Below are 25406 nucleotides of genomic sequence, written 5' to 3'. Positions count from 1 at the left end.
GGCCTGCAACATACATTCGACTCATCACATCCCTCGCCACATCTTTCGCAACTTCATCGGCAAACGCATTACCGCGACCAACGTCATCGGTAACCTTCTTGTGTGCACTGCATTTCACAATCGCGACTTGCAACGGCAAGGTAAGTGACTCAAGAAGCTCATTCACCAACTGACCATTCTGAATCTTCGTTCCATGAGACGTGAGGAACCCACGTTCCTTCAACAAACGTCCAAAACTATGAGCCACACCAAACGCATACTGGCTGTCGGTGTATATGGTCACTCTCTTTCCTTTCGATACCACACACGCTCTCGTAAGTGCAATCAACTCGGCTGCTTGAGCTGAATTATGTGGGATACGTGCAGCTTCAATAATCGTATGCAAAGTCGTAACAGCATATGCCGCAGTCGTATCTCCATTCGGAAGCTTGATGCATGAACCATCCACCCATAAGGTACCATCACACTTCACAAGAGATGTGTCCATAAGATCTACTCTCCCTTTCGTTTCCTCTTCTGTCCTGAGAAAACAATCATGCTGTTCAGAAACATCTGTCTCTACTGAGATCGGCAACAACGTGGCTGGATTCAACGTATTGCATCTTTTTATGTGCACATGACTCGCTAAAAGTGTCAACTCATAACCTGAAAATCGAGCACTAGTTAAGTGCTGTGTCTTAGTCCTGTTTAACAAAGTGTCCACTGCATGTGGCACCATTACAATCAACGTATTATTCATCACCAAGCCAGCAGACTGTCGAATAGAAACAGCTGCTGCCGGTGTGGCTCTCAAGCAACTCGGCAACGCTCTAGCTACCAGATCCAAAGTCGACGAGAAATACGCGCATGGACGTTGCTTGTCCCCAAAAGATTGCGTCAACCCTGACAACGCGCATCCCTCTCTCTCGTGGACATAAAGCGTAAAAGGCTTACTGTAGTCGGGAGTACCCAACACAGGAGCCGAACACAATGCATCGCGCAATTCAGAAAAACTTTTCTGACAGTCGTCAGACCACGGGAGGGGATTCGGTGTATCTTTACAAGTCAATGCCACCAGAGGTTTGGCCAGCAGAGAAAAATTTGGTATCCATTGTCTGCAATATGACGTGATACCCAAGAAAGCACGCACTTCTCTCTGTGTAATTGGCACACTCATGTTCGCAATCGCTTGAATTCGTTCTGGGGTCAATCTTCTTCCCTCCTTCGATAAGAGATGACCTAAGTAGGTCACTTCTTGTCGACAATACTGTAACTTCGAAAGAGACACCTTGTGATGTAAGTCAGACAAATGACGCAACAACGACAAGGTAGCTTCCTTACAAATCTCCTCAGTATCGGCAGCGACTAACAAATCGTCGACGTACTGGAGAAGAGCAGCACCATCAGGTAAAACAATCGTATCAAGCTGTGTTTTTAAAGCCTGACTATAAATAGAAGGACTCTCTCAGTAGCCTTGAGGAGCTCTCTTAAACCGGAAGCTTCGGCCTCCTAAAGAGAAGCCAAAGATATCCCTACTCTCCTCGGCAATCGGGATGCTGAAGAAAGCATTCTTCAAATCGATCACCGAAAACCAAGTGGCCGAAGCTGGAATCATAGTCAATAAGGCAGTGATATCTGGAACAACAGGAAATTGTGGCACGACTATCTTATTAACCTCTCTAAGATCGATCACAAACCTGTAAATAGGTGGCTGCGAAGAGTCAGTGCGTTTCAAGACAGGCAAAACAGGGCTATTACAAACATTACCTCTCGTTTCTTCAATCACCTCTTTCTCAATTAGATCATAGGTAATCGCTAGCAATGCCCTTTCACCATCACTAGAAATCCTATATTGAGGAATACGTGGCATTTTAACGTTCGCTTTCAGCGTTACAACATACGGCGGTATCTCAAAAAGACCCACATCATTAGGACCAGTAGCCCAAATAGTATCCGGAAGAGAAGACAATTCTGTCGGAAGTTGATCCCTCGACAAATACATCGGAGAGACCACTTTCTTACCCAATGTAAGTTGTACTAGTCCTAGGACGCTCCCGCGCCGCACGGCCACCAGCTGCTGCGTTTGCTTCCCCCTCCGCTGTGCCTTGCTGCCCGACTGCCGCCTCGTGACCACGCCCCCTCCCCAGAGCGGCGTGGTCCGTGATCGGCGCACCGCTCCCTGTGCCCCTGGTGTTTATTTTTCTGTATTGACTGAGTAGAAGTGTCATTGCCATAATTGTTGTCTTTCCCGCTGTATCTGTTAATATTGTTGTTTCTGCCGCTGTTTTCCTGTTCTCTCCTGCCTGTTGCCGCCCTCCGTCGTCCCTCCCCGCTCCCCGCTTCCCGCCACCACCGCTGACCCCGCCCCTTTTTTCCTTCTGTTCCCTCCCCGCTCCCGCCTCCCAGCTGCTCCGCCCACCCGCGCACTTGGCCATATATGGCGACCGTGCGACGCAGGTGAGTGTGTCCTAGTCCTAGGACGCTCCCGCGCCGCACGGCCACCAGCTGCTGCGTGTGCTTCCCCCTCCGCTGTGCCTTGCTGCCCGACTGCCGCCTCGTGACCACGCCCCCTCCCCAGAGCGGCGTGGTCCGTGATCGGCGCTCCGCTCCCTGTGCCCCTGGTGTTTATTTTTCTGTATTGACTAAGTAGAAGTGTCATTGCCATAATTGTTGTCTTTCCCGCTGTATCTGTTAATATTGTTGTTTCTGCCGCTGTTTTCCTGTTCTCTCCTGCCTGTTGCTGCCCTCCGTCGTCCCTCCCCGCTCCCCGCTTCCCGCCACCACCGCTGACCCCGCCCCTTTTTTCCTTCTGTTCCCTCCCCGCTCCCGCCTCCCAGCTGCTCCGCCCACCCACGCACTTGGCCATATATGGCGACCGTGCGACGCAGGTGAGTGTGTCCTAGTCCTAGGACGCTCCCGCGCCGCACGGCCACCAGCTGCTGCGTGTGCTTCCCCCTCCGCTGTGCCTTGCTGCCCGACTGCCGCCTTGTGACCACGCCCCCTCCCCAGAGCGGCGTGGTCCGTGATCGGCGCTCCGCTCCCTGTGCCCCTGGTGTTTATTTTTCTGTATTGACTAAGTAGAAGTGTCATTGCCATAATTGTTGTCTTTCCCGCTGTATCTGTTAATATTGTTGTTTCTGCCGCTGTTTTCCTGTTCTCTCCTGCCTGTTGCCGTCCTCCGTCGTCCCTCCCCGCTCCCCGCTTCCCGCCACCACCGCTGACCCCGCCCCTTTTTTCCTTCTGTTCCCTCCCCGCTCCCGCCTCCCAGCTGCTCCGCCCACCCGCGCACTTGGCCATATATGGCGACCGTGCGACGCAGGTGAGTGTGTCCTAGTCCTAGGACGCTCCCGCGCCGCACGGCCACCAGCTGCTGCGTGTGCTTCCCCCTCCGCTGTGCCTTGCTGCCCGACTGCCGCCTCGTGACCACGCCCCCTCCCCAGAGCGGCGTGGTCCGTGATCGGCGCTCCGCTCCCTGTGCCCCTGGTGTTTATTTTTCTGTATTGACTAAGTAGAAGTGTCATTGCCATAATTGTTGTCTTTCCCGCTGTATCTGTTAATATTGTTGTTTCTGTCGCTGTTTTCCTGTTCTCTCCTGCCTGTTGCTGCCCTCTGTCATCCCTCCCCGCTCCCCGCTTCCCGCCACCACCGCTGACCCCGCCCCTTTTTTCCTTCTGTTCCCTCCCCGCTCCCGCCTCCCAGCTGCTCCGCCCACCCGCGCACTTGGCCATATATGGCGACCGTGCGACGCAGGTGAGTGTGTCCTAGTCCTAGGACGCTCCCGCGCCGCACGGCCACCAGCTGCTGCGTGTGCTTCCCCCTCCGCTGTGCCTTGCTGCCCGACTGCCGCCTCGTGACCACGCCCCCTCCCCAGAGCGGCGTGGTCCGTGATCGGCGCTCCGCTCCCTGTGCCCCTGGTGTTTATTTTTCTGTATTGACTAAGTAGAAGTGTCATTGCCATAATTGTTGTCTTTCCCGCTGTATCTGTTAATATTGTTGTTTCTGCCGCTGTTTTCCTGTTCTCTCCTGCCTGTTGCCGCCCTCCGTCATCCCTCCCCGCTCCCCGCTTCCCGCCACCACCGCTGACCCCGCCCCTTTTTTCCTTCTGTTCCCTCCCCGCTCCCGCCTCCCAGCTGCTCCGCCCACCCGCGCACTTCGCCATATATGGCGACCGTACGAACGCGCAGCGTTGACGCGCAGCGGGCGTGCCGATTGTGCGCCGAAGGCGCGCCAAAGGTAAGCCCGTCTGCGCCCGTCCGCGCCTGGACCGCGCCTAGTGCCAGGACCCCTGGCCCCCACCGACGGAAGCCAACCCGACGAACCTACAACGCCGCCGAACTCATCGCACTCAACACCGGCGCCATCCCGAGATGTCACCGCGCCTCCCCGAGGCACACCCACGGACCCTTCAGCTGCCACGCCTGCAAGTTCACCTGCATCCGGACTTACCCTGCACCAGCACTCGCCAAGCCGAACACCAGCAGCAACCACCTCAAGTGCATCCTGCTCAACACCCGCTCCGTCCACAGACACGCCATAGAACTCTGGAACCTCCTCGACACCACCGCCCCTGACGTCGCCTTCCTCACTGAGACCTGGATGAACGCCTCCTCAGCGCCCGACATCGCCATCGCCATCCCAGAGGGCTACAAGATCACACGGAGGGACCGCACCGCCAACCAGACGGGAGGAGGCATCGCCATCATCCACAGAGACACCATCCGCATCACGACCAACACCGACGACACCCTAACCACCGCCGAACACCTGCACTTCCAGATCCACACCGACCCGATGACCACCCTCAGAGGCACCCTGATCTACCGACCCCCGGGTCCACGCACACGATTCAGCGAGGACATCCCGACTTCATCAGCCCGCATGCCCTCCCCTCCGCCGACTACATCCTCCTGGGGGACCTCAACTTCCACCTGGAGAACAACAGCGACCGCAACACCATCACCCTGCTCGACAACCTCGCCAACCTCGGACTCAAGCAACTGGTGACCACCCCCACCCACCTCGCCGGACACACACTCGACGCCGTCTTCTCATCCAGCAAAGACGTCACCTTCAGCCATGCAACAGGACTACACTGGACGGACCACAGCTGCGTCCACTTCACCTTCAAAAGAACGACGATCCACCAACACCAGCAACAGGTTGCCCGAAGAAGCTGGAACAAGATCACAGCAGACCAGCTCACCGCTTCCCTGAGCCAGCACCCTCCCGCCAGCTCAGCGAACCCCAGCCAGGCAGCCGACAACCTCACGAAGTGGATCAACAACTGCGCGGACGAACTCGCCCCTCTGAGAACCCCGCCCAGCAGACCCGGCAGCAGAAAAACCCCATGGTTCACCGACGAACTCAAGAGCTCCAAGAAGAACTGCCGAGCCCTCGAGAAAGTATGGAGAAGGGAACCAACTACGGACAACATGACCACCCTCAAGCTCGTCACCCGGAAACACCACCAACTGATCCGCGCCACCAAGAAAAATACATACAAGGACCGGCTGGACAACAACGCACACAACTGCAAGGAACTCTTCAACATCGTGAAAGAGCTCTCTAACCCCAACGCCGGAAACAATGACATCACCCCGTCGCAAGACCTCTGCAACTCCCTCGCGTCCTACTTCCACAACAAGATCGCGGACATACACAACAGCTTCAGCAACCAACCAACGCACGCCACAACCGCAACAACGCCACCCACCACCACCCTCCGCACCTGGACTCCGATCAGCACCGAAGACACCATCCGCACAATGAACTCCGTCCACTCCGGATCTCCGACTTACCCCTTTCCTCTGACCACATCTTCAACAAGGGCGACGCAGTCATCGCACCCCACCTGCGGGACATTATCAACACCTCCTTCGACACCGCCACCTTCCCGGAGAGCTGGAAGCACGCAGAGCTCAGCGCTCTTCTCAAGAAACCTACAGCAGACCCCACCGACCTCAAGAATTACCGTCCCATCTCGCTCCTCCCGTTCCCGGCCAAAGTCATCGAGAAGACCGTCAACAAACAGCTGGCCGCCTTCCTCGAGACGAATGGATCCCTCGACCCCTCACAGTCTGGCTTCCGAGCGAACCACAGCACCGAGACCGCCCTCATCGCTGCCACCGATGACATCCGAACCCTGATGGACAACGGAGAAACAGCGGCCCTCATCCTCTTGGACCTCTCCGCGGCTTTCAACACTGTCTGCCACCGCACCCTAGTACAGCGCCTCGGCAACATCGGAATCCAGGAGAAGGCACTGGAATGGATCACCTCCTTCCTCAACGGAAGAACACAGAGAGTCCGCCTACCACCGTACAAGTCAAAGGCCACCGAAGTCATCTGCGGCGTCCCTTAAGGATCCTCGCTGAGCCCCACCCTCTTCAACGTCTACATGAGCCCCCTCGCGGCCATCGCACGCCAACACAACCTCAACATAATCTCCTACGCCGACGACACCCAGCTGATCCTCTCCCTGACCAACGACCCCGCCGCCGCCAGAGCCAACCTGCACGAAGGGATGCGAGATGTAGCCGAATGGATGACGACAAGCCGCCTGAAACTGAACTCAGACAAGACGGAGGTCCTCATCCTGGGCTCCTCGCCCTCCGCCTGGGACGACTCCTGGTGGCCCCCCGCCCTGGGCACCGCACCCAAACCGACGGACCACGCACGCAACCTGGGCTTCATCCTGGACTCCTCCCTCTCCATGACCAGACAAGTCAACGCCGTCTCCTCGTCATGCTTCAACATCCTACGCATGCTACGGAAGATCTTCTGGTGGATCCCCACCGAGACCAGGAAGACTGTCACCCAGGCCCTCGTCACTAGCCGACTGGACTACGGCAACGCCCTCTACGCCGGAACCACCGCCAAGCTCCAGAAGAGACTCCAGCGGATCCAGAACGCCTCAGCCAGACTCATCCTCGACATCCCACGAAACAGCCACATCTCCGGACATCTGAGAGACCTGCACTGGCTCCCCGTCAACAAAAGAATCACCTTCCGTCTCCTCACCCACGCGCACAAAGCCCTACACGACCAAGGCCCGAGCTACCTCAACAACCGGATCAACTTCTACACTCCCAAGCGCCACCTCAGATCAACCAGCCACGCCCTCGCCGCCGTCCCCCGCATACGAAGAGCGACAACAGGAGGAAGGTCCTTCTCCTACCTGGCCGCCAAGACCTGGAACTCACTCCCGACCGACCTGCGCCTGACCCAAGACCACCTCTCCTTCAGGAAGAAGCTCAAGACCTGGCTGTTCGAGCAGTAACGGCACCCCCCCCCCCACCTAGCGCCTTGAGACCCTACGGGTGAGTAGTGCGCTCTATAAATGACTAGATTGATTGATTGATTGACTCCCAAAGGAGAACAATACAATGTCGCATGCAATCTTTTCAACAGATCCAATCCCAACAAGTTCTCACCACAACCTGTCGTCAAAATAAGGGGTGCTTCAAATTCACGAGGTCCAACAGAAAGGGACAAAGGATTAGAAATCGGGTTTCTAACTGGGGCGTCAGAAAAACCTACTGAAACATCCGTTAAGCCAGACAAAGGTGCGCCAGGGAGTCTAGAGTGCATAATAGAACTCTTCGTAGCACCAGTATCCAACAGAAAAGGCTCTGACACACCTGATGTAATCACTTCAACATAAGGTCCATTCTGATCTACTGGAACTGAAACAACTCCCTCTCTGTGGAGTGGAGTGGTGTGGCTCACTGGTTAGAGGCGGCAGACCCGGAAGCAGAGAACGGCCCGGGACCAGGGTTCAATTCCCGACGCGGCAGGGTTGTGGACCAGGGTCAGAGGACTCGACAATTCTCGCCTCGGTGCCTACTCTAACCAGGGATCACACTCGGCAACTCTGGGCATTAAGCTTGCCTCATCTCTACAACGGCCCCCCACAGACGCAGGGGATGCCTGGTTTCACCTTGGAGATACACAGAAGGGACCATCTCACAGGGAAAGCCAGGACGGGTTCCCCAGCGGTCTCCAGCGCCGGGACGCTTACGGGCAGCTGTGCGCTTTACAAGTCCAACACATTTACATTTACATTTACATCTTTGTCCATGGCTGTCCTAGCAATCATTACCATCCACATTCTCACCTTCGACATAGTAGTCGTCAGCATAGTACTGAGTCGTCCTACCAGACGCATTATTCTGCTGATCAAAACATTTAATTGAATTTTGTTGAGGGAAGGAACGCGCGTTCTGGGGGAAACCTCCACGTCCCCTACCTCTAGAAGCTTGCGGAACACCCCGACCTCTTGCGCCAGAAACACCATTCATACGCTGTAACAAAACAGGGCAACTATGTTTAAAATTACCCTCTTCTTTGCAATATGCACATTGATTAGGGCCTACAGGAAAACGCGGTTGAGAAGGCTCAAACCTCTGCTGATGTTGCTGATATTCACGTTGGTTATTACGAGGCGGGTACGCTTGCTGTAAAAGAACCTTCGTCTTCAAATCTTTAGTCTTTTTGTCTGCTCTATCCTTCTCATCCTTATCCCTATTTTTGTAGTATTGTGCAGTAGCCAATATCTGTGCTGACGAGGAAACAGCCCAAGAACTCTCTGAATCCTTTAACTTGGTACATAACTCGGGAAGTAAATTATGCACAAACTTATCAACAAACAACCGTTGACCACCCTCTGTACTCATGTCTTGACCACTATGGTCAATAAACGTTTCTTCAAACCTAGTGAAGAAATCAGATACGGTTTCATCCTTCTTCTGCTTACACGCAGACAATTTGTCCCAATTTACTCTCATAGCAGGCATTAAAGTTTTCTTATAAGGTAAGATCTTACCAGGAAGATCTGCAACTAAAGGCTCAGGTTTAGCACCACCAACTTGTCGCGCATCCGCAGCACCAATATTAGCCCATGTATCACCTAACTCCGGCGCATGATCAGTATGACGAATCAAACCCCATAAAGGCTGCGGGACCACATTACCAAATAACATGTCTATATCCGCTAGATTCATAACGCATGAGTCTGCAGTCTGTGATAATTCCTTATAATATCCGGCAGGCTTTTTACGGGGGTCAGGCAAAGTCTGCTTAAGGGCCAAAACTTCAGCTCGTTTCCACGGAACATGCACCCAAACACGTTGAAAATGAGCTGGTACGGCATCAATTTGATTAGCGACATCAGCCTGAATAGCGTCCTTCCATACAGGAGAAACTTCTATCATGGGATACTGTCTCAATTTCCTCCTAACAGAATGGTCAGGCTCAAACAACGACTGGGAAGGAAACGAAAGCAGTGTCGCTACCGCTCTTTCAACGTCGAGACCCACAATCGTGCCTTTCGCAAACTCGGATTGCACATTGGACAACTCAGGCGGTGTTAATTCCAGATCACCATATTCCCATTCCTCACGAAGGAACGTGCACATCTTATCGAAGATATATCTCTGCTTCGGTGCTTCCCATTGACGGAAGACATCCATAACAGACTCTACATCATATCTTAAAGGACGAGTGACCCATTTACGCGCTAAATGATCCAATACTTCCCTCTCTCGGGAATCAGGCAGTTGGCTACGCAACTGCTTACGCTCTGAAACGGGGGTCGTACTAAATGACCCAAAGAAAGGGGACAAAAGACTAGTAACAGTATCAGTCATCCTTTGTCGAACAGAAGGAGAAGTTGACAGGTCAGGAGATAAAGCGGACTGAGAAAAAGTCAATGTAGGAGCAGTAGCAGAGGAGGTAGCGAGAACAGGCGAAAAAGTCGGTTGAATTAAAGGCGGAGCAGGTAGTAAAGTCGGCGGCCCTTGAGGAGGCCGCACCAGAGGAGTAGGAGCCAACTGAAGAGGAGCTGGCGGCTGTGCAATGGCGAGAGGCAAAGCAACCGGAGGTTACGCAACTAAAGGTTGCGGAGGTGCTGTAGCACTCTGCGCATAAGGGGGTGGCGAAGTCAACAAATGTGACATCAAGGATCTTTCACAAGGTCCTTCATCGCATCTTGCTGAAGAGGCGTCAAAACTGGATAGCATTTATCTATTGCCATTTTACGTTGCCTGTGCAACTGCTCGCCAAATGAAGAACCGGGTTATTTAAGACCCAGCGGCGTCAGGGGACACGACCAAAGTCTCCGAGTTCACCTGTCTTGGCATACAGAGACACGGAATCTTCTTGGTGACGTCAAAGATCGAATTCATTGGCTGCAGCCAGAAACAGAGGTCCACGAAGTACAATGGCTGTACATTCGTAGGAGACTGCTCAATTTGTACAAAGCAAGCCATCCTTTTTATGCCAAAAATCACATTCCTAACAAATACCTTACATTTACAAACTGTCCAATCAAATGCCTCCAGATCAGAGGTATCGCATGACGGTAAAACCCACTTTCAGTTGCCCAGCCCACGATCGATCACTGGTCAAACCCAACATTCTTCATCAGACAGGTCGATTGAACCCATCATAAAAACGGGCACATCCCCATCGTAACGAGGTCGTAAAGAAAGGAGCAGAGACAGGTGTGAGTAAGATAAGACATAGTTGTGTGCAATAAAAGGTTTATGATCTCCTGTGCCTTGATCCTCAATCTCGATCAGCTACTGGGAAAGGAACTGGTCTAACAAGTTTGGCTTCAGGCAAGAGGGTCGTTCGCTCGGGTCATTCAGAAGTCAGCTAAAGTGTACGTGTGCTAAAGACTCGTTCGGCCGAAGTCATCAGCCTATGTGAGGGCAACCACAAAATGGCTGCCATATACAAAATGGAACCCAAGGGTTCAGAACGAATCCCTAAATACGTAGTGAATCCATCGGTGTATGGTGACGAAAACACTTATGCTTGCCGTACTAACTGGTTACGGTTCGCTAATACCAAATTCGTAACGAAACAATGACCTTTATGAAAAGGGTTCAGGATTCACGGAACCTCAATACTCACACATGCACATGCAAATAAACTATCAAACATCCATTTACTTGCATATACAGCTCTGCACACACCACTACACTTATTTCTACAGAAACATACACATACTTACTCTCTTAAACAATTAGTTACAGAAACACATACTTATTTATACAGGAACTCTTCCAATCTGTCACTGTCATACATCCTTACTTATATACATCAATACTCACATATACTAGCTTAAAATATATGTACTAACTCATAAAGACACTATTGAGGCAGTCATTCACTCACTAATACGCCCATACACACACTCACCCACCCATACAGTCCTGCACACATGCTGTCTTCAAAACACATACAAACATTGAGTCAGTGATTCATGCATCTGTGCGCTAAGTAATACCCCCATCAAACCATACAGACACTCATTCTGATACTCAAAAAACCAACTGATAACCCATATAGAAACTCATGTAGCTACTCACTAACCCATGCAGCCACGTATACACAAATTGAGACACTGATACAGATATTTATATATTTAAACATTACTCGTTAATACATGTATTCACTAAGATATACTTAATAAGTCAGTTATACAATCAATTAAAAAAAAAACATTTAGACACTTATTTACCGATTTATTCTTCCATCAACCTTTAGATATACATATATAAAAAATATTTATTTTTCAGAAAGACACACATTCGCTGGATGATGTCATCAGTGATGTCATTTGAGATGTCATCAGTGATGTCTTGAGTGATGTCACTGATCATGGCATGAGTGATGTAATATGTGACGTCATCAGCAGTGCATTGCGGGCGCTCAAGTTATAGTTAGCTGAACTAACTATAACGGGGGAATTTCAATGGTTTTGTATGAGTGAAATGCCCAGCTAACTATAACATGTGTGAAACCTATGTTTTTTTCAGTGAATATATATATATTTATACATACATACATACACACATATATATATATATATGAAGAATCCTCGTTCTCCCGCTTCATCACCAAACAAACAAGTGTGGACCCAAGTAGGTGCTTAAGATTTATTTATTGCAGATGTAAGCACTCCGCCATGACGCGTTTCGGCAGCTCCTTCTGCCTTGATCACATGACAGCGTTAACTTAGTGACTCACCAAATTTAAAGTGCAAGTGCCATATCACATGTCATGATAAACATAGAAGAATTTTGTTGTCAATACATTATAGACTAGTTGATACAAGTAAATACCAGTACATAATTTAATAAAAGCATAAATGCAAAATTGTTGGATATTTGTTTTTGTAAAAAGGAGAGTAAAAAGGAGAGTAAAAAGGAGACAGAAATGGTTCTCTAAAGGAATTCATTGACTAGCTCAATCAAGACATAAATGCACTCTCGAATTCCCAAAACCACTTTCTATTGCCTCCTGGCTTGAATGCTATTCAAAAAACCAACATTACATGTAACACTTTTAAGCCCTTACTATCCCCGTATCCTTGTACTGGCATATATTTGACAGTTACTCTCTATCGATTGCATAAATGCACAATGAATCCTACTATAATTAATTAATCATAACATAGTTTTGGGCGCCTGATTGAAAATAGACCAAATATGCCTTATAATTGGAAAACATGTGTTGAAAGGGATTTATAAAGTGCATGTGCAAAACAAATATTTTTATTAAAAAAAAGAAATATGTTTCTTTTTTAGACATCATTTAAAGGTTTCAGAGATCAAATACCTGTAACTCTCACGGCTATACGGATAGGATCGTAGTTATATAGATTAAAGATGTTCGATGGTTGAGCTGTAAATGGTGCTTGATTCCCACAAATGTATAAAATGAAATACAGACATATAAATATATAAATACATACTGATTATCAATAAATACATTTCAACTCCTAAAAATACAACCTAAAACCCTCTAAAAAAATATATACATATATCCTATTACATAATACATCTATAAAAGTTTTTATAAAATCATTCTTAGCTTGATTTGAGGAACACTGGTATTTTTTTGTTGTTTTTTGTCAGGACACATGTGACTTGAGAGATAAAAGTGTTTTGTAAAGGGGCTCATTTAACCATTAATCCAAATAAGTATAAAGATATTCACTTGTGTTCATCCCCCCAGGGTGTTTGGTGTCAAGCTCTAAAATATATCTTGTTTCCAAGCGTCTTAGTTTTAAATCTCGATTACCCCCTCTTTTTTGGGGCGGGACTGCATCTATGACAAAGTATTGCAAATATTGTAACCTATTGTCATGATAGATTTTAAAATGTCTCGCCACGGGATAACTAGGGTCGCTATTGGTAATGGCCCTAATGTGTTGTAGTATGCGCTTGTGGACAGCGAGTTTGGTGCTGCCTATGTATAATAGGTTACAGCTGCACTGTAAGACATACACAGCATAATCAGTGCAACATGTCAAGTGCTGTTTTATGTCCTGAGCCTAATCACTAAAAGCAGACTTGTATGAAGTTCGATTGGAGCCATGTTGACAAGCCTTGCAGCTAGAGCATTTAAAGAAACCTTTTCTGGCTACCAGCCAGCCGGTTTCCTCTTGTTCTTCTGGATTCTTTTTAACCAAAGCATTGGCCATGTAATAGATGGCTGTTTAAGTAAAAGATCCCCAATAACTGGGTCATCATGTACAATTGGCCAATTTTTTCTTATGATGGCTCGCAACTGTTTCTCCTGTCTGGAATAAGTGAGAATTAATCTAGTGGGCTCAGTAAATCCCTCACTTGTACCCTCATTTTTCTTTGTGGGGTTGTTTGTATTTCCTCCTGTCCAATAAGATATCATTTCTACTGGATTTTCTAGATTTAACAATAGCTGTGTCAATAGAAGCGCTAGTATACCATCTCTCTAAAAATCGCTGTGTACATTCCCTCTGTTTGTCAATCATGTCCTGTTCCTCACTACAGATTCTGCGGATCCATAGCATCTCTCCGTAGGGGATGCTATGTATTAGGTGCGGGGGTGGGAGCTAGATGCATGCAGTAACGTGTTGCCTGCCGTGCCCTTCTGATGCAATGAAGTGGTCATTTCATTTTCAATTATACTGACCTGCACATCTAGGAAGGCTATACTTGTGTTTCTGATATTAAACGTAAAATGCAGCTTTACATCATTGTAATTCAGTTGTGCAACAAAATCATAAGATGCCAGTTCCGATCCTTGCCATATTATGAACATATCATCAATAAATCTCAGCCAACACACCACATTGTCTCTGTATATTGGTTCAAATTGTATATATATATATATTCACTGAAACCATAGGTTTCACACCAGTTATAGTTAGGAATTAGCATATAAAAAACATATTAAATTCACTGAAAAAACCATAGGTTTTACACCAGTTATAGTTAGCTGAAAGTTTTACTCGCATAAAACCATTGAAATTCCCACGTTATAGTTAGTTGGACTCACTATAACTTGCACGTGCAATGCACTGCTGATGACGTCACATATTACATCACTCATGACATGGTCAGTGACATCACTCATGACATGATTCATGACCACCACAACAATACATTGGTGGTGAAGAAGAGGAGGAGGAGGAAGATGAAGATGAGGAGGGGAGCAGATGGCTGCCTGAAGAAAATAACCCATACAAGCCAAAAGAACACATTGTATGGGAGTTGTTTTCACTTCCAGAGGGGAAGAAAAAAGTTAATGCGGCCAAGGTAACATGTCGAATCTGTGGTGCAGAACTCTCAAGGGGCAATCCAGATAAAAAATATTCATTTGGTAATCATACCATGATTCGGCATATGACCCGGAAACATCCTGCTAACTATTCTCGTGCAGAGATCAGGGAACTGGACAGTCACCTCCCCCAGTGTTCAAGGACCAGCTCCAAAAGAAAGGAACCCAGTCAATCAGGACCAGAAACATTAAAGATGAGGCCTTGTATCCAGGAACGATTTGGTGATTTTAAAGTCACTTGTACTGGATGTGGCAAGCTTATGTCCTATGGGGAAAAGAGTATGAAGCTCATTGTCCTTGCTGGTGACAATCACGATTGCCCCAAAAAAAAGAAGTAATTTTTTCAGTTTTTTGTTTTTTGCTCCAGTTGAGCCATTTTCAATTCCCTTTCTCTTTGTTTCTTCCCATAAAAAATACAAAAAAAATATAAAACTGTTTTGAAAAGCCAAAAAAAGTACAAAATGTTCAAAAAACAATAAAAAAAATATAAAACAACAAAAAGAAGAAAAAAACCAGTTCTTTTTAGAACTACCTTTCATATATAAAATTAAACCTATATTTTTAATGAATCTCTGTCAATTTTTTTTTCTTAGGGTACGCGTACCGGGGCGCGCACCCCCAAAAATAGAAAAAAAAAATTCATGAAGGAGTTAGCATGAGGGAAGAACACAAAGAGAGTAATGTTAAGAGAAAGAGAGCTACAGGATGAACACATAGTGATTGTTTACTACATAGTAAACAATAGAGAAGGTGTAATTGGGTGAAAGTGAGAAAAGTAAAATGACTAAAGGAGCGAAAGAAAGGAAGAGAGAGGAAGAACACTAAAGTAGAGATAGTGGGAGAATGTGACTGGCTGTTGAAAAAAAAAGAAAGGACAGTAAAAAATGGGGAATGAAGGGTAGTGGCGGAACCGGGATAAATGAAGAACGATGAGAGAAAGTGAGAAAAGACCAGGTAGTATAAGTAAAGAGGGCTGAAAGAGGGGGAAAATTGAATTAGGATAAGACATGGGGAGTGAGAAAGAGAAAGGACAAAGAGAGTAAAGGAAACAGTACCTGAATGGGCTTGAGTGAAGCAGCAAAGAAAGATAAGTAATGCAGTGTGTGTGACTTATAGGGAGTCAGTGGGTGTAGGTCGGGGTGTGGGTGTGTAAGGTGTGTCTGTGGGTGTGGCTGTGTGGGGTGTTTCGGTGGAGGTGAGGGTGTGTGAAATATGTGTGAGGAGTGTATGAGTGTGGGGTGTATATGTGTTCGATGTATGTGTGTGTATGGAATGTGTGTGTGTATGTGAAGAGTGTGTGCCTATATGGGCCTCCCAAGACCCCCTCAGAAAACCTAGAGGGTCAGGGAGTGCCTACCGTGCCCCCTTATACCCATTCCCAACGTTGTTTGTCCGACATTTTCTGACTCAAATCTACCGAAACACAAAATAGAGGACTCCCGTAGCGCTGCCGGTACGCGTACCGGGGCGCGCACTGGGAAGCGCTCCCAAAAATTTTAAAAGTTAATTTACATAAAAACCACTGGAGACACTTTCACCAAATATAGAATAGGCCCTACTACATACCAGTCCCTACCATTTTCCCAAATTTGGTGGAATTCCATTGAGCCATTTGAGCTGTAGCATTGTCTAAATATCCTGAGGTAAATTACATGACAAAAACACATCTCAAGTGTTACAATTTACAACCAATTAAAATGTTACTTTCATTTTCTGCTTTTTTTTCCTGACATTTGATTAGTTATGTACATGAATATATATAAAAAAAGAGAGGGAAACACAGCCATTTTGACTACAACTACCTGAGGTACATCTTCAAAGGATTTTCACATTTTTTCTTCTCCACCTCTCTGTAAAGTAAGTTGATAATTTGTAAGGGGCACTTTAAGTTAATTTGTAAAAACATTTTCTGATAATTATTTACTGTCCCTCTGCTATAGTTATAGATAGAGATAGGCTCCTCGGTTATATTTATTGATTGACTTAGGCTTCTCTGCTATAATTATGAATTTACTTACGCTTCTTCACAGGCACTTTTTTATATTACTACTTCCTGCCTGTTACAATACACTACCCAAAGTTAACTTAACTGTTAAAAAAACAGAACTACCTGTCTGAACTTAAACCCAACAGTGCCCTAACTCTACTGATATAGTTATTTTTTATGCAATTTACAGCAAAAAAATGGAAGGGGAGCAAGAAAATATCAATATTTCCTTCGAGATTACATCTGAGGAGATTCTAAATGAAGATTTTTTGGATGAAGATTTTATGGATCAGTCTTTGGATGAACAATTTATTGAATGTTTACAAGACATAGACACATGCATGTTTGAGGAGATTCCAGATGATGTAATGCTGGAAGTTTTATTGAACTATGAAAATTCTGACTAATAAATTTTTATTTAATAATTAAAAATAGTTTGAGACATTATTCATTTTTATATCTAATTCATGAAGTACTACCAAAATAATTATGTTTATATTATAGTATAAAGTGAAACTTACAGTATACTGTGAAATTTTAAAACATCATAAGGGAGCAGAAAAGACTACCCATGATCCCGTAGGTCTTCTCAGGGAGTACTTAAAGGAACTGTTTCTGCTTTCCTGACAGACTATGGTATGGATTCCATATACCACAATAACTTCTATAACAACATGCTAGATATCTACATAAAAAAAGGTGTACATTGAATTTAAAACTCTACATTGGTACCTACATGTTGGTACTTAAAACACCCAAACAACACAACAACTCTATGCAGAGATTCCCTACCTCTAAGCACTTTAAATTATCATTTTACTGTTTCACTGAGTTTTCCCCATGTGTGGGGGGGGGAGGTGTGTGTGGGGGATGGTGGGGTGTGTCTGTGAGGTATCTGTGTGTATGTGTCTGGGGGGGTGAGGTGTATAGGTGTATCTATTGGGTATCTGGGTGTGGGTGGGAGTGTGGGTGTGTAAGGTGTGTGTGTGGGTGTGTGGAGTGTTTGAGTGTAGGTGGAGGAGTGGATGTGTGAGGTGTGTGTGGAGGGTGTGTGGGTGTGGGGGGTATGTGTGTAGGATATGTGTGTATGTGTGGGATGTGTGGGTGTGTCTCTGAGGTGTGGCTGTGTGTGTGCGTGTGGGGAAGGGAGGTGTGTCTGTGGGATGTGTGGGGTGTGTCTGTGAGGTATCTCTGTGTGCGTGTGTGTGTGTGTGTTGGGGGGGTAGTGAGGTGTGTGTGTGAGTGTGGGTGTGTGGGATGTGTGGGTGTGGGTGTGGATGTGTAAGGTGTCAGTGTGGGGGTGTGGGCTGTTTGGCTGTGGGTGGAGGTGTGCGTCTGTGAGGTGTGTGTGGGGAGTGTGTGGGTGTGGGAGTGTGGGGTTGTATGAATGTGGGTGTGTGTGGGACGTACTTGTAGGTACCTAAAACAGCCACAGAACCCAAAAGCTCTTTTCAGAGCTACCCTACCTGTAATCACTCAAAATTATTATTTTACACTATTATTTTAACTATTTTTCACCAAAGTACGCTCCCTGGTACACTCCCCGCTGCGCGTACCGGGCGCTCCCCCCGCGAAAATCGGAAAAAAATGAATTTTTTTTTTTGCCCCGCGGGGCCCTTTTATGGCCCCCACATCAAACCTTGGGTGTCAGGGGGGGTGTACCCTGCCCCCTTTTGGTCATTTCCCCCTTTGTTTTTTGCCACCTCTTGTGTCTCGATCCTACCGAGACACAAGATGGCGGCCGCTGCGGACTGTTTGGAATGTTTACAGACACCCGAGAGCCAATCAGCTTTCCGTGCGCAAGTCGCGTGGCGCGCCCGGAGCGCTCCCTGGTGCGCGTACCGGGGCGCGGCCATAGATATATAAATTTTTTTGAACCTAAATTACTCAAAATCCTCTGGAGCACATATCTTGAGACATAGCATAGGCACATCGGGCTACCAGTCCCTACAATTTTGCCAAGTTTGGTGAAAATCCATTCAGCCGTTCGAGCTAAAAGTGCGACCGACCGCCCTATGGAAATTAACATGGGGAAAACACGTTTTGGGACCCCCCTTTTATCTTGGCCCCCGCTTGACGAATCCCCCCCAAACTTCCAGAGAAGGAGCGGAGCGCCGCGAGGCAAAGTTGCTGAAAAATTCTGGCAGATTCCTCAACTGGCGCCAAAGTTATTCCCAATAGAATGTTGCGATTTCCCTATGGAAATCATTCCTAACTATAACTACCTACTGGTGACCGCCAGTAGGTAATATACATATATATGAATCAAATTCATTTCAAAATCAGTAAAATTGAATTACTAAAAGAATATTTCTATTCAGGCCGCTCTCAAATGATGATGAAAAATTATTGAGTACTGAAAAATATAAGCATCACGGGCACTCCCCGGATATTTACCAACAATGTGGGGTGTTGGGTGTAGTGGTAAAGCGCTACTTTAAATAACGTCGTTACAGAGCAGGCTCTTTGCTTAACTGTTGTACTGTATGAATCTACCTTAGCAGTGTCTGTACTCTGACATGGTACTTGTAAGACCCCAAGTATGAGTACCCCAGACATCCCTCCTCTAACACTCAGAGCAGGCAGGTGGACAGAGAGAAGCACTGCAAGACAGACAGTCATGGGCAGAAAGAGAAGCAGATTGATGGGGAGCCGAAGTCAGGGGCCGGGTCAGCAGATAAAGCGAACACCCTCTTTTTGTATTCTTCTTCCTGCTTGGATGGCCATATCTGGGTCTCTTATTCTGTCTGTCTGCTTGTCTATAGATCCATTCATCCATCCACACACCCTACTCATCCACCCTTCCAAATCCATGTGCTCGTCCTACAGTCCATCCGTCTGTCCATCCATCCACACGTCCTACTCATCCACCCTTCCAAGTACATGTGCTCGTACTTCAGTCCATCCGTCTGTCCATCCATCCACACACCCTACTCATCCACCCTTCCAAATCCATGTGCTCGTCCTACAGTCCATCCGTCTGTCCATCCATCCACACGTCCTACTAATCCACCCTTCCAAGTACATGTGCTCGTACTTCAGTCCATCCGTCTGTCCATCCATCCACACATCCTACTCATCCACCCTTCCAAATCCATGTGCTCGTCCTACAGTCCATCCATCTGTCCATCCATCCACACGTCCTACTCATCCACCCTTCCAAGTACATGTGGTCGTACTTCAGTCCATCCGTCTGTCCATCCATCCACACATCTTACTCATCCACCCTTCAAAATCCATGTACTCGTACTTCAGTCCATCGGTCTGTCCATTCATCCACAAATTCTACTCATCCACCCCTCCAACTCCATGTGCCCGTCCGTCAGTTCATACATCTGTCCATCCATCCACACACCCCATTTATCTACCCTTCCAACTCCATGTGCCCGTCCTTCAGTCCATACGTCTGTCCATCCATCCACACACCCAATTTATCATTCCATACGTCTGTCCATCCATCCACACACCCAATGTATCTACTCAATCGCCTACCCACTCATTCAACTGCTTTTGTCCGGCCTTCCGTCCATCTGTCTATCCGTTCATCCAGCCACACACTCATCAACCCACACTAACTCAACCATTCTTCCAGTCTTGTAACCATCCATCCATAAATTCAACAGTCCGTGCAGCCATTAATTCATCGACTCGACCGTCTCTCTCTGTCTGTTCAAGCCATGTCGAGCTGCAGAAATTGGACATTTGAATTACATTTTGTTTTTATAAATACAATATCGTCCTCAGATGCAGGACCTGTCAATCAGTTGCACTTCTTGCTTCACGGGCGATTTTCTCCACTTCTGCTCGTTTGATGTCTCGAGGACTTTGGGTGGTGTCTGAGGAGCCAAACCCTGGGATGGGCGTCTGTGTCCAATCACAGACTCGCCCTTTATACAGAAGGGATAAACGGTGTGTGTGTGTTTAATAAAAGCTGTTATTACGGGGCAGGGTCTGTAACAACCAAAACTTTACGCACTACAAAGCTGCTTATTATTTTATTGGCGTTCACTACCTCAGACGAGGTCCCGGGGCATCTCTTCCAGCACAGACACACCTTGTGATCTGCAGATGCTCGTGTCATCATTCGTCCTGAGACCTGATTGGAGGATGCTCACCCTCTTCAGGGTATATAATGGTTCAGTCTGAGGTCAATACAGCATCGACCTGAAGGACGAAACATTGTCTACTGGTGACCTGAGCACTGCCCAGAGCTGAGGATGGACGGAAGAGCATGGGCGCTGGTCGCAGTGTGTCTGCTGAGCACCTGCTGGAGCTCACCTGTACAGGTGAGACCTTTTCACCAGTGTTGTGTGCATGTTCAGGCGGGAGTCTAATTAACAGTGTCATATTGACCTGTGTGTAAGTGCAGGCTTAGATGTGTGTATCTCTGTGAGTGCACATGTACAGGTGAGAGGGGAAGTAATAGTGTTATATTCACCTGTGAGTGAGTGCAGGCTCCCAGGTGTGTATCACTGTGAGTGCAGCTGTACAGGTGAGAGGGGAAGCAAGTATTATATTCACTGGTGTGTAAGTGGAGGCTCTCAGATGTGTCTCTGTGGCTGTATCTGTACAGGTGAGAGGGGAAGTAACAGTATAATATTTTCTATAATATATTCACTTGTGTGTAAGTGCAGGCTCCCAGGTGTGTATAACTGTGAATGCCTTTGAACAGGTGAGAGGGGAAGTAATAGTGTTATATTCACCTGTGAGTGAGTGCAGGCTCCCAGGTGTGTATCTCTGTGAGTGCACCTGTACAGGGGAGAAGAGAAGTAACAGTGTTATTTTCACCTGTGCGTAAGTGCAGACTCTTAAGTGTGTTTCTCCGCGAGAGCACCTTTACAGGTGAGAAGGGAATTAACAGTGTTATAATCACCTGTGTGTAAGTGAGGTCTCCCAGGTATGTATTACTGTGAATGCATCTGCACAGGTGAGAAGGGAAGAAACAGAGTTATATTCACCTGTGTGTGAGTGCAGGCTTCCACCTGTGTATCTCTGTGAATGCACCTGTACAGGTGAGAAGGGAAGAAACAGAGTATTTATGCACACACTCCCCTATTTTTTGGGGGAATGTACCTGTAGAGGGGAGAAGGGAAGTAACAGTTTTATATTCACCTGTGTTTATGCACACACTCTCCTATGTCTATTTTTTGGGAATGTACCTGTACAGGTGAGAAGGGAGGAAATAGTGTTATATTCACCACTATTCAAGCGCAGACTCTCAGGTGTCTAATGCTGTGAATGTACCTGGACAGGTGAGAGGTGAACTATCAGTGTTACATTGACCTGTGCATAGGCACAGGTGACAGGTGCAGTGATTTCTGTTGTATAGAACTCTGTGCATCTGTATGGGTGAGCCCATGCTAAACAGAGTTGGGTAGACCTGTGTGATGTTAAATAAGCCAAGGTGTGTATCACTACATGTGCACCTGTGGAGGTGGCCACTGTAGTACAGTGTGTTATAGATCTGGACACAGCTACAGCATCTCAGGAGTGGGTCACTGTGTGTTTACCTATATAGGTGAGATGAAGGACTCAATAAAAGAGTAAGACCTGGGTGCAGGTAAAGAATCACAGCTGTCTCTCATTGTGGGTGCACATGTAGAAGAACACTACAATAAGAGGGGGTTATCAATGTGTGCAGGTAAAGCCTCTGTCGTGTCTCACCCCGAGTGCACCTGCACGGGTGAGAGACTCATTAATATTTTTATATAGGTCTATGTGCAGGTGAAGCCTCTCAGGAGAGCTGCACTGTGAGTTCACCTGTACCAGTGAGGGACAGTAACTGTTTATGGAGACCTGCAACATATAAATACTCTCATATGTGTTTAACCATGTGTATAGGTGAGAGGTGCAACAACTGAATTATATAGACCTGCAACACATCTTGGTTGCAGAGCGTGGCAGTGATGGAGTTCTGGGCAGGAGGGCATCACACCTATGTTCACCTAGTGTGTCCTGGAATGGTCAAAATGGCTGAAACGCTATAGTGTTAAAACGATCTCCCCAACACCTGTCCTTGTAGCTTCTATGTGGCACAAGTGCAGTTACATCTTCTGCATAGTGTGTACAAATGTCAGCACCTTTCTGTTAGTGTGCAGATGGTGCTGGTGCACTTACTACTGGTTTCCCCACAAACATGTTTGCCTGCAGATCTCCTGTTTTTGCTTACTTCGTTTTTGCTGGCCTTAGGACTCTGTATACTTTATTACTGCAAACCAGTGCTAAAGCACTTGGGCTCTTTCCCTAAAACATGGTAACATTGGCTTATAACCAATCAGCATATTTAATGTACTTGTACGTCCCTAGTAAAGTGGCCCTACATGTGCCCAGGGCTTGTACATTAAATACCATTAGTGGCCTGCAGCACTTGTTGTGCCACCCACTTAAGTAGCACTATACCCATGTTTCAGACCTGCCATTGCACTAAAGGTGTAAACCTTTTGCCAGGCCCAAACCTTCATGCCTAGTGTAGGCCCTGCATAGCCCAGAGCAGGGTGCAATGTATTTAAAAAGTAGGACATGTATTTCTATGTTTTATAGTCATGGTAATGAAAAAATACACATTTCTTTTTCCCCACTGCAAGGCCTATCTCTTCCATTAGATAACATTGGATTTACCTTTTTACATTGTATTAGTGTAATTCCAAATGGGAAGAAATAACTAGTTCATGTTTCTTGTCTCTGAAATCACAATTGAAAATCCTAACTTAGGGCGAAGTCTTATTTTAAATTACATTTCTGTAAATGCCACCTTGTTGTCATTTTCTTGCCTCAGCCATTTGTTGTCTGCAGCCTGTCTCTGGGTACTCAACTGGATGGGGATTTGTGCTTTGTGTATTCCTACTAAACAGCCAACCACAATGGGAACTTAGGTGTGACTGGATGGGCCATCACTGGCAGGATGGAAGGGAGGAGCTCTGCACAGCCCCACATACACCTGAATACATACAAAGGGCTGTATACCCCCTGGAGTCAGGACCAGGAAGGTAGTGAATGTGTGCACTTCAAAAGCATGCCTCTAGAAGCTTCTCCTCACTACAAAGGCACAACTGTGTTTAAAAGAAGAAACCCAGACACCAACTCTTCTGTACACTTCTGGACCTGTGGACACTCTGTCAGGAAAGACTGGTGTGCTGCTACAAGGACAGCCCTCTTGCCTGGGAAGGAAGACTGGACTTGCAACTTCATCTTGAATCCAGGAACCCGGAGTGGCTCAAAGGGCTAGTCTGTGACCTCCTGATCTGAGCCTAAGTGACATAAAAGGCTCCCGAACCAGCTCCTGGACCCAGCTACCGGTAGTTTGTGACCCTGAAGTGGTGCCCCTCAGGTTCTGGAACCTTGCGGTGGCTCAGTGGGCTTTTAAATCGAATAGTTGGTGTCTTTGAGACTGCGAATGGTTCCGGGCTACTCCACTCACACTAAAATTCAGTGCAAGCCACCACCAGCCCGTCTCTCCAAACAGCAGCATTGACAGCCTAAGGTGGAGATTCATGGTGAAGCTCCTGCCCGCTCGTGTGCGACACCCGGCCTGCTCTTAGCACCACATGGTCTATCGCTTGTGATGCTCTCTTTGCTCCTTGTGACCCTCTCCAACCCAAACAGGACTCTTTGAACAAAACTTGAGAAGGTAAAACTTCAGTGGACCGATCTCGGCCTGTATTGGAGAAGTGTGGCTCACTGGTTAGAAGCGGCAGACCCTGATGCAGAGGTCAGGCCCGGGACCAGGGTTCAATTCCCGAGGCGGCAGGGTCTTGGGCTCAATGTCCGCGGACTCGATAATTCCCGCCTCGGTGCCTACTCTAATCATGGGCCCCACTCTGCAACTCTGGGCAAAAGCTTGCTTAATCTCCACAACGGCCCCAACAGCGCTGGGATGCCTGGCTTCACCTTGGGGGTGCCCAGGAGGGACATCTCACAGGGAGAGCCAGGAAGGGTTCCTCAGCGGTATACAGCGCCAGGATGCCCCGAGAGGGGCACACACACACACACATTTATCCCACTCGCGGTTGGCCTGAATTTTTGACTTTGACCCGGTATAGTATGACTACATAGCCATAGTTGGCGTTTTGCCCTTAAGATGCTATTTTACAGTTTATTCTTTAAATCAAATCCATGACTCCAATTTTACTGATTTGATTTTTTCCATTTTGGTCTTGATTTATTTATTAAATTAAGTTCTGTTTTTTAAACCTGGTCTAGGATCTTTTTGTGTGGTGTTTTAACTATTTTACTGCTTGAAGTGTGGCAGCAATACTTTACGCATTGCCTCTCAGTTAAGCCTGACTGGATAAGCCTGACTACTCTGTGCCAAGTGACCAGGGGGATAAGCACAGATTCATTTGGGGTTTGCTAGTGCCTTACCTTAACTAGGACTGTCATTGCTGCTTGACCAGGGATCACTCCCCAGTCAATCCGTAACCCAATTTCTAACATGCTTTGTAAACTTTGCAGACACACCTAAGGCTATCATCTGATCATTAATATAAGTTATTTTATGAATGTAAGATGTGTTTCTAATACATCCAAGACATTTTTTAAACATATCCTAATAATTAAACGTTTGAAATCTTTCGTTCTGCAGGTATTCTTTGAAAAACCAGAGTCACATCATGGTAAGTAACATTATATTACTCATTACTGTGTACGAAAAGTTTACGTGGCCAACAGGTTCAATACTGATGGGGGATGAAAATGTGCCTTTTCTTCCAGATGCAGAACACCCTCCTGCAGCTGAGAGCTTGGACATCTTTGAGATCATCAGCAAAGGAAATGAGGGTAAGATAAAAACAGGGCATTCTGGGAGCCGGGGAAGGAGGTGCATGCACAT

The 25406-nt window shown here is 47.2% G+C and overlaps 1 protein-coding gene across 1 annotated transcript in view; it reads left to right on the top strand.

Moving 5' to 3' along the window:
* Window positions 1–25406, top strand: part of LOC144826173 (embryonic protein UVS.2-like) — a 160600-nt gene that overhangs the window by 95985 nt on the left and 39209 nt on the right. The window contains exons 2-3 of the mRNA XM_078684568.1: window positions 25161–25191; window positions 25289–25354. Of these exons, the coding sequence (XP_078540694.1) occupies window positions 25161–25191; window positions 25289–25354 (97 nt within the window). The remainder of the gene's footprint in view (window positions 1–25160; window positions 25192–25288; window positions 25355–25406) is intronic.

Source organism: Lissotriton helveticus, chromosome 3_2 (genome assembly GCF_964261635.1).
Source record: "Lissotriton helveticus chromosome 3_2, aLisHel1.1, whole genome shotgun sequence".
NCBI classification, from domain to species: domain Eukaryota; kingdom Metazoa; phylum Chordata; class Amphibia; order Caudata; family Salamandridae; genus Lissotriton; species Lissotriton helveticus.
Note: the sequence above shows the minus strand (reverse complement) of the source record. Positions and strands in the feature narration are given on the sequence as shown.